At 40.9% G+C, this 15,070-nt stretch overlaps 1 protein-coding gene across 4 annotated transcripts in view; it reads right to left on the reverse strand.

The window, feature by feature from the left end:
* Positions 1 to 15,070, reverse strand: part of trip11 (thyroid hormone receptor interactor 11) — a 143,559-nt gene that overhangs the window by 83,801 nt on the left and 44,688 nt on the right. For all 4 annotated transcript variants that reach the window (XM_068038692.1, XM_068038691.1, XM_068038693.1 and 1 more), the window contains exons 8-11: positions 10,571 to 10,611; positions 8,819 to 8,908; positions 5,767 to 5,976; positions 1,548 to 4,592 (exon numbers count right to left, since the gene is read on the reverse strand). In XM_068038692.1, coding sequence (XP_067894793.1) covers positions 1,548 to 4,592; positions 5,767 to 5,976; positions 8,819 to 8,908; positions 10,571 to 10,611 — 3,386 coding nt within the window. The remainder of the gene's footprint in view (positions 1 to 1,547; positions 4,593 to 5,766; positions 5,977 to 8,818; positions 8,909 to 10,570; positions 10,612 to 15,070) is intronic.

Below are 15,070 nucleotides of genomic sequence, written 5' to 3' on the forward strand. Positions count from 1 at the left end.
AGAGCAAAGTGTGCAGATGACTGTGAAACTTTGCAGAGGAACATAGATACATTGAGTGAGTGGGCAAAGGTCTGGCAGATGGAATACAATGTTAATAAATGTGAAGTCATTCATTTCGGTAGGAGTAACAGTAAAAAGGATTATTACTTGAATGGTAAAAAGTTGCAGCATGCTGCTATGCAGAGGGATCTGGGTGTCCTTGTGCATGAATCGCAGAAGGTTGGTCTGCAGGTACAGCAAGTAATTAGGAAGGCAAATGGAATTTTGTCCTTCATTGCTAAAGGGATTGAGTTTAAAAGCAGAGAGGTTATGTTGCAGCTGTATAAGGTACTGGTGAGGCCGCACCTGGAGTACTGTGTGCAGTTTTGGTCTCCTTACTTGAGAAAGGATATACTGGCACTGGAGAGGGTGCAGAGGAGGTTCACTAGGTTGATTCTGGAGTTGAGGGGGTTGGCTTATGAGGAGAGACTGAGTAGATTGGGATTATATTCATTGGAACTCAGAAGAATGAGGGGGGATCTTATGGAAACATATAAAATTATGAAGGGAATAGATAAGATACAAGTAGAGAGGATGTTTCCACTGGCAGGTGAAGCTAGGACAAGAGGGCATAGCCTCAAGATTAGAGGGGGCAGATTTAGGACTGAATTAAGAAGGAACTTCTTCACCCAGAGGGTTGTTAATCTATGAAATTCCTTGCCCAGTGAAGTAGTTGACGCTTCTTCAGTAAACGTTTTTAAAGCTAAGGTAGATATCTTTTTGAACAATAAAGGAATTAAGGGATACGGTGAGAGCGCGGGTAAGTGGATCTGAGTCCACGAAAAGATTAGCCATGATCTTATTAAATGGCGGAGCAGGCTCGAGGGGCCGGACAGCCGACTCCTGCTCCTAGTTCTTATGATCTTATGTAGTTCTTATGATACAAACCACGTTATTTAACCACGTAATTGTTACAATTATCTTGTGCTATCAATTCTTACCAAAACTAGAATCAGCTAACAATCACAGAAATGTTTTAATATATTTGTACTCATGTTGCAAATTAATTCTTAAATCTGCTCAATATACATTGCAAACATTCATTAAAGTACTGCTGAAAATAGAAACATTTTGTCGACGTTTTTCATTTTGCACTCATCAGGACAAATCGCAAGAATACCAATGTAAGGGGAAAAAACTAATTTATTCTGTATGAGAGGAGAGCACTGATTGGTTGGCAAGTAGTCTCTGATTGGTAGAGGTGTTGCTATAGAGAAATTATGACCAATCAGAGCCAAGCTGCTTGGTTTAAATTTCAAACAAAGCTTGGCCGTTAACTGTCAGTCACCATAAACTGGTGCATTCTCCATGGCAACGCCTCTACCAGAGTCCACTTGCCAACCAATCAGCACTCTCTTCTCATACAGTATAAATTTGTTCTTGCCCTTACATTCTTGTCAATTGTCCTGATGAGTGCAAGACGAAAAGCTTCAACAAAATGTCTCTATTTTCAGCAATATTCAAATTCTGTATTACCAAACGACTATTCGTTAAAGTTTTGAACTTGCCTCTTCTTTCTCCTTTAGCAGTTTTTCTAATGCAGAAGCCTTTTCTCTCATGGAGTTTTTTTCAAACTCCCTTTCTCTCAACATCATAGAGAACTGCATATTAGTCTCCTGCAGGGCTCGAAATTCAGTTTCCTTTTCTCTCGACTTTGCTACAATTTGGTCATTGTCCTCTTGGACTTTACGAATATCTATTTCCAAAAGTGAAATCCTTTCTTTCAGATTAGTCACGGCCTGCTTCAAAACTTCACTTTCACTGTCCCTATTCCTCAAGCTTTCTGTCACTGATGACAACTGGTCACTTTTTGATTTGATGAGCAGATCTTTTTCCCTGAACGATCTTTGTAGTTCATCATTTCTTTCCCTCATTTGCTTAATCTGTACAGCAGCATCCTCTTGTTCCTTCCTGCCCATTCCAGCTTCCACTGCCGGAGTACTGGATAATTTAGTGCTATTTTGAAGTTCCACTATCGTGGCCTCTTTTTCCTCCAATATTTTATTCAAACGTTCTATCTCTTGTTGCAGTTTTTTAATTTGGGCCAAATATTCTTCTGATGAGAATCCAATGGAAGAAACTGGTACGTGCAACACTCCTGTGGTTGTTGCAATCACTTGTGGTTCTTGGGGTACTCCATCCAACTTGTCAAGTATAAGGTTTTTGGTACTGCTAAGCTGCCCAATGCTTTGCTGGACCTCTGCTAGTTCTAGACTTAGGGTTTGCAACCTCTTCTCTTTTTGCTCATAACTATGAATTAGATGGTTGTAGTCTATCTGAAGCCTAGAGTTGCAGTCACCATCGGTAGACAATCGGCCCTGAAGCTTAAGGAGCTCATCCTGAAGCTGAGCAGATTCATGCTGCATGTTCTGAACAGTGGTAATCACCTGTTGCTTCCATTCCTCCATCTTCTTTACTTGTTGTTTTAGTTTGTCACGTTCTTGCAAAAGCTCTTCAAACTGATTACTGCTCACCAAGCCTGACTCGCCACCAGATCCCATTCCAGATGTCTGCAGGACTGTGACTAGAGTTTGGCACTTCTGGGTAAGGGCATCTATTTCCATGTCCTTCTCACGGATAATCCTAGACAAATTTTGGATAGTTTCCCGTACCATGTCTTGACTTTCATTCTCGTACTTATTGGCCATTTTCAGATTTTCTTCTTGCAGCTTCAAAAGAGCAGCTTCCTTTGCAGCTACAATGTCCATCATTCTATGATATTCGGTTTTTAGTTGGCTGTTCTCCCTCGTCTTTTCATTTAATACTGCTAGCATTTGCTCTCTCTCCATGCCATAAGCCTGCAATTGTTGCTGCAAGTAGGCCACATCTGCACCAACCTGCATATACGAGCCAGATGTCATCCTCATATGAAGTGCTTGGATCTCTAAGTTTTTCTGTTGAATGATCTGAGTTAGTCTACCCACTTCATCTTTAAAAATGGTTAACTGATCTAACTGCTTATTCAGAGACAAATTCTTTTCATTTAATACCTTTATCTCCATTTCTTTTTCTTTTAAACCATTAACCAATCTGTCAATCTCCACTTTGGACAAATCATGCTTTTCATTTCCATTTTCTCCATTCACTGTTAGTACTTTAGGCTCTTGGAGAATGACTGGAGCATCTGCAGGAGTGACGTGGAGTTCTCTCTGAAACTGAATTTTCATTTGATGAATGGATTCCTGAAGGCTGCGGATTTCTTTATCTTTCTCCGAAATCAATTTTTCATAAGTTGAAGTAATTTCTTGACACTGGGTTTTTGCTTCATCCCCTTCTTTCCCTTGTGCCTGTATGGAACGTTGAAGCTGCAAAACATTTTGTTTTTGCTCTTCAACTGTCTTTTTGTGAAGCCTTATTTCCTCTTCAAGACTGCTCTTTTTGTTGTTCAGCTCAGTTATCTCTGTCTCAAGCTCTATTATTATATCAAGGGTTTTGGGCTCAGCAATAGGCTGAGGCCTGCTTTGTTGGTCCCTGAAGCGATCTATTTCTTCCTTGAGGTGATTATTTTCTTCTTTCATTGTACTTAATTGCCGGTCTTTCTCTTCAAGATTTTGCTTCAAAGATTCACATTCTCTGAAGACTTTTGCATTCTTTTCAATTTCTTGCTGTAATTCTGAACTTCTTTTCTTCAGTGTTTCAACAAATACCTTCTTTTCATTCAAAAGATCCGTCAATTGTTCTGAACTAGACCTCAGCATTTCACTGGTCGTCTCGTGGTCAGTTTCCAACTGTTGCACATTACGTTTAAGTTCTTCAATCTCAAATTCCTTCTCCTGATTCAGCTTGATCAAACGGTTATGCTCTTTCTGCAAAGCTGTAGCATCCAAATTTCGAGCCTTTGTTAGCTCCTTGATGGTGTGCTCATATTTTCTCGCCTCTTCATTCACCCGTTTCTCAGCCTGGTTCAATTCAGTCTCTAGCTGGGCTTTCTCCATCCGCAATGCCTCCAGTAAATTGGCATGCTCCTTGGAAATCTCATTTTTACTGGTCACAGCTTCCTTAAGTTGTTCTTTAACTTCATTTAAAGCTATGTTAACTTCGCTCTTTTCTGCATCAAGTTTTTTATTTTGGATTTTGAGATCATAAAGTTTAGTTTGTAATTCATCACTAAGACTTCTAGTTTCGGAAATCTGTTTCTTTAGCTCCAAAGTTTCTCTTTCTTTATCTTGGAGTAATTCTTCTTGAGAATGATTGCTTGGTGCTTGCTGAACAGCTTGTGTTAACTCCACCTTAGCTACCGACAGTTGAGATTCTGCGTTCTGTAGCTTCCTCAACAGATTTATATTTTCAGCCTTCATGTCTGAGTTGCTCACATTTGATTTGTTTAGCTTCTCTGTTAGATCTTTGACCTTCATTTCCAGTTGCTGCTTGCTCATGTGCAACTCGTTAAGTGCAAAAGCACTCTGGGTCAGCTTGTCTCTCTGAGCTTCCAGCTCTTGCATCTTTAATGCCTTATCAGCTGCAACAATCTCTAGTTCTGATTGCAGTTGTTTGATCTTTCCTTCAGAATCTTTTCGTTGGTGCGCCAGCAGATCTTTCAATGTGATCAGATGCTGCAGGAATAGTTAAGAAAGTAAAATGTTATATCGGTATGTTTCAGTCACATTTCGGTTACTGCATAATTTATTAAATGCTCATTTGTCAATGATAAGTTGATTTTAATGTTTAGCCAACTTAAATAGAGTGCGTGCCAGTTGGAAATAGGCAGTTCTCCAGTGTGGGGGGGGCGGGGGGAGAGGGAGGAAAAAAGAAAGTAAAGAATGGAGCATATGGAGAAAAGACAAATCAATCATTGGTGCAAATTACTCTATCACGCCAGGTCGTTCATACTGACCCTCCAGCACTCAGATGAAGAGCAGCACTGACAGAGGCCTATGTGGTCAATTTCCAAGACACAAGATATAAATAAAATACAAAAGGGCTGGCGCAGAAAGATGCAATAGAGAAAATTCTTAAAATAAGGTCTAACCCAAAAAAAGGGTCTTGAAATGAATTAGAGATCTTAGCTCAGCAGCTATTCTAAAAGCAAAGCCCTTTGACACAAGGGATAGTTGAGGGGACATTTGATAGAGGTGTCCAAGATTATGACAAGTTTAAATAAGGTAGACAAAGAAAAGCTGTTGACATCAGCTGATCTAGGGGATACAGATTTAAGGTTTTAGACTGTAGACACAGGAGAGATGTGAGGAAAAACTCTTTTAACCTGGAACTTGCTGCCTACAAGGGTGGCGCTCCTGGAGACGATCTATGATTTCAATAGGAAATTGAATGTGCAATTGAGGGAAATAAACTTGCAGGGCTACAGACATAGAGCAGAGAAATGGGACCGACTGTATTGCTCTACAGAGAGCCAGCATGAACTCAATGAGCCAAATGGCTGCTTTCTCTGCTGTAATGACAAGAAAAAAACTAATTAATAGCCAATTCAACTGTTGCTTTGGCAGCATATACTGCAGTATTGAAATGGGGTTGGGAGCAGCTTATCTGCTCACCTTCTCAATCTGGAATGGTGAATGCAGGGAAAATGCAACAAATAAAAAAAATACCAATCTTACTTACAACATTATCACTGAGAAAACTCTCCATATTACAGTATTTATGGAAACTATTGGAAATTAGATAGTTACAACTGCAAGACCTCAATTTTTTTTTTAAGAAATGAAAAGCTACATGGGGAAAACTAGTGATTATGGGGATAATACTAATAATAAATAGTTCAATGCATACTTGAGTAGCTTCTTGATTCTGCTTGTCCAGTTCCTCCAACTCAGACATTAACATGTCTTTCTGTGTGGAGATCTCCATCAGGTCACTCTCTTTAGTCAACAAATTACGTCTTAGTTCACTCACTTCCATGGTCAGACTATTCAGGTCTGCTAGAACATTTCCATTCCCTTGAATAGTCTGCAGTTTTGAAAGTTCCTCTCGGATAGCCTCCTGGCATTGAAAGGAATACAACTTCAGTGTCAATTTGCACTCATTACTGTACAGCAGATCATGTTTTAGCCAGATTATACTTTAAAAAAACAAGCTGCAACAACCAACTGACCATGTTGTCAGTTCCAAGAATGTATTGATTCAGAGATGAACCTGCATGGAGACCACCAATATATAAAATGCATGTAAAGCACTCTAAATTCATTGGGCTGATCTTACTGCATTTATACATCGAGAAAATATGACAAAACAGCAGACAAGCAATGAAGGCCTCAGGGGTAATGAATGATGACCATTCATAAGCAATACGAGCTACATATGGTTGCAAATTTCGTGCTCACGTAGGAAGGGATAGCACCCCTGGAGAATTGAATGTTACTTTTTTGTTTACACGCTGTGCCAGTTAGCAGGCAAAATGCAGATCACAATATAGCAATCCACACACACACAATCAGTTTGCCCAATATGCAGTACACACCCGTGCCCTGTAAGCTCATGCCTGAGCCCGGGAAGCTTAGATGTCGGTTGACAACAGCCAAGGCTTAGAGACCACATCGTCCACCCACCCCACAAAATGTACACAAGGACATTGGTGACATTCTTTGCATCTAAAACAGCAGTGTACCAGCACAGAGCACAGGCAAGTTTTCCATTGCTTATTCAGATAGCAGCAGCCAATCCATTACAGTACTGGTTTGTAAGCTTATCTGGAGTCCACTGAGGAGAATTACAGCTACCAGCACTAGTAAACTCCCAGAGGTTTATCCTTCCAGATTCCATTAGTGAGCCAGGTTAGTTGATTAATCATTAACAGTGCCCTGGAATAATTTCACTGAGACAATTTGCCACAGGATAAACTGGATTTTGATCTTCAATTGTCAGCCATGTCACCTTGGAGCCACACAGATTCAAAAGACACCCAGTTACCTCCCTCCTTCCCAAGAAAATAGTTACTGGGTGATTATTAGATAACTAACAAGATAGATTTTAGTTCTGATTAAGTAGGACAGTAGACACCACAAACTCCTCATAAGAGGCACCTTGAGCAACACAACTCACCATGAAATACGAATGCATTGCCACCATCTTCCTGGCTGCAGCTTGGAAATATACAATGCGCGAAAGAACAGAGCTTTCACCAGTTGCAGACGCCAAGCTTCAGCATTTGATTCTGTGCAAATGAATCATGCCAAGTATAGTGCATGTGCTTCCATATCCAAACTTTCAGGTGATGCTTGAAGCTGCTGTAATCCCACATCTTATTTTTCCCAGCAGCTATATGGTGGACATATTTTTATACGTTCATGGGATGTGGGTGTCGCTGGCTAAGCCAGCATTTATTGTCCATCCCCAATTGCCCTCGAGATGGTGGTGGTGAACTGTCTTCTTGAACCGCTGCAGTCCTTGGGGTGTAGGTACATCCACAATGTTGTTAGGGAGGAAGTTCAAGGATTTTGACCCAGTGACAGTGAAGGAACAGCGATATAGTTCCAAGTCAGGATGCTGCGTGGCTTGGAGGGGAACTTGCAGGGGGTACTGTTCCCATGCATCTGCTGCCCTTGCCCTTCCAGGTGGTACAGAGCATGGGTTTGGATGGTGCTGTCAAAGGAGCCATGGAGAGCTGGTGCAGTGCATCTTGTAGATTGTACATACTGCTGCCACTGTGTATTGGTGGTGAAGGGAGTGAATGTTGAAAGTGGTGGTGGGGTACTAATCAAGCAGGCTGCTTTGTCCTGGAGGGCATCGAGCTTCTTGAGTATTGTTGGAGCTGCCCCCATCCAGGCAATTGGAGAGTAGTCCATCATACTCCTGACTTGTGCCTTGTAGATGGTGGACAGGCATTGGGGAGACAGATGGTGAGTTACTCACCACAGAATTCCCAGCCTCTGACCTGCTCTTATAGCCATAGCATTTATGTGCCTGGTCCAGTCCAGTTTCTGTTCAATGGTAACCCCATTGGATGTTGACAATGGCGGATTCAGTGACGGTAATGCCATCAAGGGGAGATGGTTCGATTCTCTCTTATTTGAGATGGTCATTGCCTGGCACTTGTGTGGCACAAATGTTACTTGTCACTTATCAGCCCAAGCCTGGATATTGTCCAGGTCTTGCTGCATATGGACATGGGCTGATTCAGTATCTGAGGAATCGCGAATGGTGCTGAACATCGTGCAATCTTCAGCGAACATGTCCACTTCTGACCTTATGATGGAGGAAAGGTCATTGACGAAGCAGCTGAACATGGCTGAGCCTAGGACACTATTCTGAGGAACCCCTGCATTGATGTCCTGGGACTGAAATGATTGACCTCCAACAACCACAGCCATTGTCCTTTGTATGACTCCAACCAGTGGAGAGTTTTCCCCAATTCCCACTGACTCCAGTTTTGCTACAGCTTTTTGATGCCATACTCGGTCAAATGCTGCATTGATATCAAGGGCAGTCACTCTCACCTCACCTCTGGAGTTCAGCTCTTTTGTCCATGTTTGGACCAAGGCTGTAATGAGGTCAGGAGCTGAGTGGCCTTGACGGAACCCAAACTGAGCGTCAGTGAGCAGAGTATTGCTGAGCAAGTGCTGCTTGATAGCACTGTTGATGACCCTTCCATCCCTTTGCTGATGATTGAGTAGACTGATCGGGCAGTAATTGGCCGGCTTGGTCCTTTTTGTGGACATCCACCTTCAGCACAGCATTAAGGACCTATGTGAGACATCTTATGATTATACTTTCCATCTTGATTTTCCAGATATGAACTTACCAATGAAAAGATCACTCTAAAATAATTAAACGCTTTTAAATAGCAACCTTCAATTAAAAAATAAAGTTGTGAAACGATGCCCACCTTTTCTTTTTGTAAGTCCTCTTTTTCAAGGTTCAACAACCTCAGATTTGCTTTCAGCTTCTGAATATCTTCGTTCCCATTATTCTTGGCCTTAAAATGAAATTCAAAACAAATGTTATAAATCAGCACAATTTGTATACTATACAATACAGCAGTTTCCACAATGAAGAATTTTTGAAACATTTCCAAAGCGTTTTTGATTTTTTTCCCCCCTCTTTTTCATTATTTCCTGAACTCTATTGACAACTGATGTGCAATGTGGAGAGTTGCAATTAGGGATAGGTAAAAAAAACGCTGGCGACGCCCACATCCCATGAAACCAATAAAAAAAAGAGAGTTAACCTTGCCATGGATTAAAACATGTGAAACAAACTCTTCTAAATACATCTAATCACGATCTATCCAGCATAAGGATGATTAAATGGGTTTTCACTACTGCTACCACAATGAAATTTTGCCATATAATTTCAAACGTTTTTTTTTTCTTTCATGGAACATGGATGTCACTGGCATGGCCAGCATTTGTTGCCCATTCCTCATTGCCCTTGACAACTCAGTGGCTTGCAAGGCCATTTAAGAGGGCAGTTAGGAATCAACCACATTGCTGTGAGTCTGAAGTCACGTGTGGGCCAGACCAGACAAGGACGGCAGATTTCCTTCCCTGAAGGACATTAGTGAACCAGATGGGCTTTTATGACAATCAATGAGAGCTTCATGGCACCATTGCTGAAACTTGCTTTCAATTGCAGATTTTTTTAATTAATTAATTGAATTTAAATTCTACCAGCTGCCATGGTGGGACGTGAACCCAAGTCCCCAGGGCATTAGCCTGGGCTGCTTACTAGTTTAGTGACAGCACCATTATGCCACTGCCTCTGCAGATTCAAATAAGCTTAAAGCATGCTCTTAAATTTGGACATTTTTATGTATTTATAATTCCAGTAGGTAGAAATGAAACCATAATGACAGAACAACTGAATATTGCCTGCACTTAGACTAAATATATCATACACTAAAAGGATAGTGTGATTGCTCTCGTCTTAGTGAAAAAGAATACAAAGAATACAAAGAATGAGTGGGTTACTAGATAGAGTAGATATTTCAGACACCCAACAGTTCTCCCTTCACTGAAGCACGTCTGTGACTTTGACTTAATACCTCAAGTTTGAAACAAATATAAAAAGTTCTTTGGGCAACTTATCAATCAAGGCTTCAGTTCTATATTTACATCTCAATAGAAGGAAATACATAAAAAGTGTTTCAACTAAAATACAGTGAGGACACCAAAGCTCACACATACGTGAAGCTTAAGGTTTACTTATTGCTTCATATTTCACACAGATACACATTTTAATTACTGAAATTTGTTCATGGAAACACTCTTCAAATGAACACTCAACATGAACACTTCAAACCCAAATAGTCTAATCTGATATATTTACTCTAGTTTGAACCAAATCACAAAAGGAATAAACCATTAATAGCATTTAAAAAGCCTTTCCATCATTAACTTCAGTTCCTTAGTTAATTTTTAATTAAGGTACACATTACAAAGCCTCATGGTACACTATCCGTATCCCACGCATGGATAATGCCAACTGTAAGTCGGAACTTATCACTCAGAAGTTATCAAGACAGCCTGATATACAAATTTTTCACACAAATCTTTGTACAATCTGAATAAAGAACAGGAACATTCAGCTCAAGATAGCAGCAGTCACAGTGCTTAGGAAGCCACTTGCAAATACATACTTCATTGGTGCGATTCATTCTCTTTAGTTCATTCTCTGCATCTGTAATAGTCAAATGAAATGTGAAAACATGATAAAACTCAAATATATTTAGGACAAAATTCATCTTTATTTATCCTTACAACCTGCCAGCAAGAGGCAGATACTTTCTATTAGCATGGAACGTTCAAAATTATTTAAGCAGAAGATGCATTAAATCAGAAGCAACTTGAAAATAAAATAATCTTAGCTGATCTTGCCTGTCTCTGGAATATCGATTACAAGCAAGAACATAAGGGCATAAGAAATACGAGCAGGAGTAGGCCATACAGCCCCTTGGGCCTGCTCTGCCATTCAATAAAATCATGGTTGATCTGATCGTGACCTCAACTCCACTTTCCTGCCTCTTCCCATAACCCTGGATTCCACTATTGCTCAAAAAATCTGCATCTCAACCTTGAATATATTCAATGACTCAGCCGTCCAGGCTCTCTGGGGTAGAGAATTCCAAAGATTGATGACCCTTTGAGAAAAGAAATTCCTCCTCATCTCCGTTATAAATGTGTGACTCCTTATTCTGAAACTGTGCCCCCTTGTTCTAGATTCCCTCACGGGGGTTGGGGGGGGGGGGGGAAAACATCCTCTCAGCATCTACCCGATCAAGCCCTCTCAGTATAGTCCCAATCTTTCCTCATCGGACAATTCCTTCATCCCAGCAATCAATCAATCTAAACTGTCTCCGTTGCAAGTATATCCCTCCCTAAATAAGGGGACCAAACTGTATGCAGTACGCTAGGTACAGTCTTACCAACACCCTGTACAGTTGCAGTAAGACATCCCGACCTTTATATTCCATCCCCCTTGCAATAAAGGCCAACATTCCATTTGTCATCCTAATTATTTGTCGTACCTGCATACTAACTTTTTGTGCTTCATGTACAAGGTCACCCAGGTCCCTCTGTACCACAGTATTCTAGAGTTCTAGAGAGATACAGCACTGAAACAGGCCCTTCGGCCCACCGAGTCTGTGCTGACCAACAACCACCCATTTATACTAATCCTATATTAATCCCATATTCCCTACCACATCCCCACCATTCGCCTACCACCTACCTACACTAGGTGCAATTTACAATGGCCAATTTACCTATCAACCTGCAAGTCTTTGGCTGTGGAAGGAAACCAGAGCACCCGGCAGAAACCCACGCAGTCACAGGGAGAACTTGCAAACTCCGCACAGGCAATACCCGGGTCGCTGGAGCTGTGAGGCTGCAGTGCTAACCACTGCGCCACTGTGTCGCCCTATTCTGTATTCTCCCTCCATTTAAATATTTTGCTTTTCTATTCTTCCTACCAAAGTGGATGACTTCACATTTACACCATCTGCCAATCTTTGCCCATTCACTGAAGTGCTCTCTATCCCTTTGCAGACGGTCTTCCTCACTACTTGTTTTCCTACCTGTGTATCATCAGCCAAGTCATTAATTTAAATCGTAAATAGTTGAAGCCCCAGCAGTGATCCCTGTAGCATCGCATAGGTTAATTTGTCAACTAGAAAATGACCTATTTATCCTGACTCTCTTTTCTATTAGTTAGCCAATCCTCTATGCATGCTAATATATTACCCCCAATACCATGAGCTCTTATCTTGTGTCGTATCCTTTTATGTGGCACCTTAGCGAATGTCTTTTGGAAATCCAAATACACAACATCCAGAGGTTCCCGTTTATCCACGTCGCTCGATACATCCTCAAAGAAAGCTTATCAAACACGATTTCCCTTTCACAATACCATGTTAACTCTGCTTGACTATTATGATTTTCTAAACTTCCTTAATAATAGATTCCAGCGTTTTCCCAATGCGATGTTAGGATAACTGGCCTATAGTTTTCTACTTTCTGTCGCCCTCCTTTCTTGAATAGAGGTGTTACATTTGCAGTTTTCTAATCCATTTCTAGAATCAAGGGAATTTTGGAAGATTACAACCAATGCATCCACTGACACTGAAGCTACTACTTTTAAGATGTCAGGAGCCTTTAGTCCCATTAAATTGCCTAGTACTTTTTCTCCATTTGTTTTAAGTTCCTCCCTCCTTTTTACCCACTGATTTTCTACTATTGGCGTGTCTTTAGTTTCTTCTACTGTGAAGATGGAGACAGAATATTTGTTTAAAGACTCTGCCATTTCTTTGTTTCCCATATTAATTCCCCAGTTTCATCTAAGGAACCAATGTTTACTTTAGCTGCTCTCTTCTGTCATGCAGGGCCCCCCTGCCAAGAATGAGACACATTAGTTTTGGCATATGAACATTGATGTTAAACTTGCTAAGAGGAGAAGGCCTGTTACAAGGGCTGTCAGACACTTAGCTGAAAAACATTTGCATACTAACAGACATTGCTTGTGGAGACAAAAGGACCATTTCCTGATATTCAACCCACAAAGGATTTTGATCACCAGACATTGAAGGTGCAAGGAAGAGCATTCCAGAGACTGCTAAGGAGATACAATCCACAAGAGCCAGGACTGGTTAAACCAGCTAGTTACATGATTAACTGGCTGGTCCAGGGTTTTTTGAACAAGCCATAGAGGTTTTGAACTCAGAAAGACTGTTTGCTCCTGGAGCGAGAAGACTGCTCCTGTCTGCTCCCATCTCTTTCTCACAAACCTCTGGACCCACTGAAGACACATGAACTTCAAGAGGGAAAAGTCCCCTACATCAAACAAGGTTTAAGAATAATACTGGGCCTCAACGAAAAGCAAGACCTACTTACAATCAAGGACTTTACAATGAGCTCAAAGAACTGTAACCAAAACCATCTTCAGATATTGCCTCAAACTTTTCCACTTTATTTCTTCTGCTCTTTTCTATCTTTACCTGCATGTGTGTATCGTGTATGCATGCAAGCGTAGGCACGTCACGTATCCGTAGGCATTAACCGAATTAAAGTTTAAGTTTAATAAAGTTCAACCTTTTTTCTTTAAACCTAAGAAAACCTGCTTGGCTTATAATTGGAAGTTAGTGAACAAAGATTCACTAAGGGAGGAGCTAAGAAAAAAAACGGTGTGTTTAAAGTAAAACCCTGTTACGGCAAGACTAGGTAAAGGCTGAAGGGAACCCTTGACCCCTTTCTCATCTGGTCATAACACCTCTTTTTTATATACAGCCTGTTTTTATACTTTTTACTAGATTATTCCCAATCTATTTTCTTTTTAAGTCATCCTGTGCTGGTACTCCTGGTTTAACTGAAAAATTGCTATCAGATTTACAGAGAATCTAAAGAGTCAGATGATGCATAACTGTGCAATATTCAGAGCGTTTGAGAAGCACTGGATTCAGATTGGCAAAGTGTAGTTCTAGTCCAGTTGAAGAAGTATCACGCAAGCATCATCTAAAGTATTGCTGCAGCTTTACTTAGATTAGTTATTTGCATTAAACAGCGCTGAAGTACTTATTTCAAACAGAAAGTAATTTACCAACTACAACTTTTAGGATTCAAATGAAGCATTTGAATCAGGCACCATGAAGACTTGGATGGGAGTTCCGGGGGTTAGCATATTCTCTTTCAATTCTGGAGCTGTATTTGAAACCGGCCAGATTAATAGCATGATTGTCAACCTCTCTCAAGGATATTACATAAAATTATTCTGGCCAGCCTGGATCTAGTTTCTAGTGTAGATTTTGCAATTACCATGGTAAACTATCTCTCATCTTTCTCGACCTACCCGCAGCCTTCAACATAGTTGACCACATCATCCTTCTCTAATGCATCTTCTCTATTTTTCAGCTGGGTGGAACCGCCCTTGCCTGATTCCATCCTTATCTATTGAATCGCAACCAGAGAATCACCTGCAATGGATTCTCTTCCCGTTTCCACACCATTACCCTCTGGAGGCCCCCAAATTTCTATCCTTTGCCTTCTCCTATTTCTAACCTACTTCTCATCCACATCATTCTCCACTGTCTGATTTGTTGTGCTGCTTGGCCAACATCAAATACTGGATCAGCATAAATTTCCTCCAATATTGGGATGGGGACCAAAACCATTCTCTTTGTTCCCTGTCGCAAACTCCATTCTCTGACTTTTGTTTCCATCAATTTCCCGGGAACTGTTTGAAACTGAGTCAGACCATTCTCCATCTTGATTCTGCGTTTGACTGAAATGAGCTTCCAACATTCCGAAGTGATACATTTCAGTAGGAAGAACAAGGAAAGGCAATATAAAATAAAGAACACAATTCTGAAGGGAGTGCAGAAGCTGAGAGACCTGGGGGAATATGGGCACAAATCAGTGAAGGTGGAAGAGCATGTTGACAAAGTGGTTAATAAGGCATACGGAATCCTGGGTTTTATAAATAGAGGCAGAGTACAGAGTACAAAAGCAAGGAAGTTCTGGTGAACTTTTATAAAACACCCATGCAGCCTCAACTGCAGAACTGTGCCCAATTCTGGGCACCACACTTTAGGAATGATGCAAAGGCATTGGAGTGTGTGCAGAAAAGATTCACGAGAATGGTTCACGGG

Source organism: Heterodontus francisci, chromosome 9, assembly GCF_036365525.1.
Source record: "Heterodontus francisci isolate sHetFra1 chromosome 9, sHetFra1.hap1, whole genome shotgun sequence".
NCBI classification, from domain to species: domain Eukaryota; kingdom Metazoa; phylum Chordata; class Chondrichthyes; order Heterodontiformes; family Heterodontidae; genus Heterodontus; species Heterodontus francisci.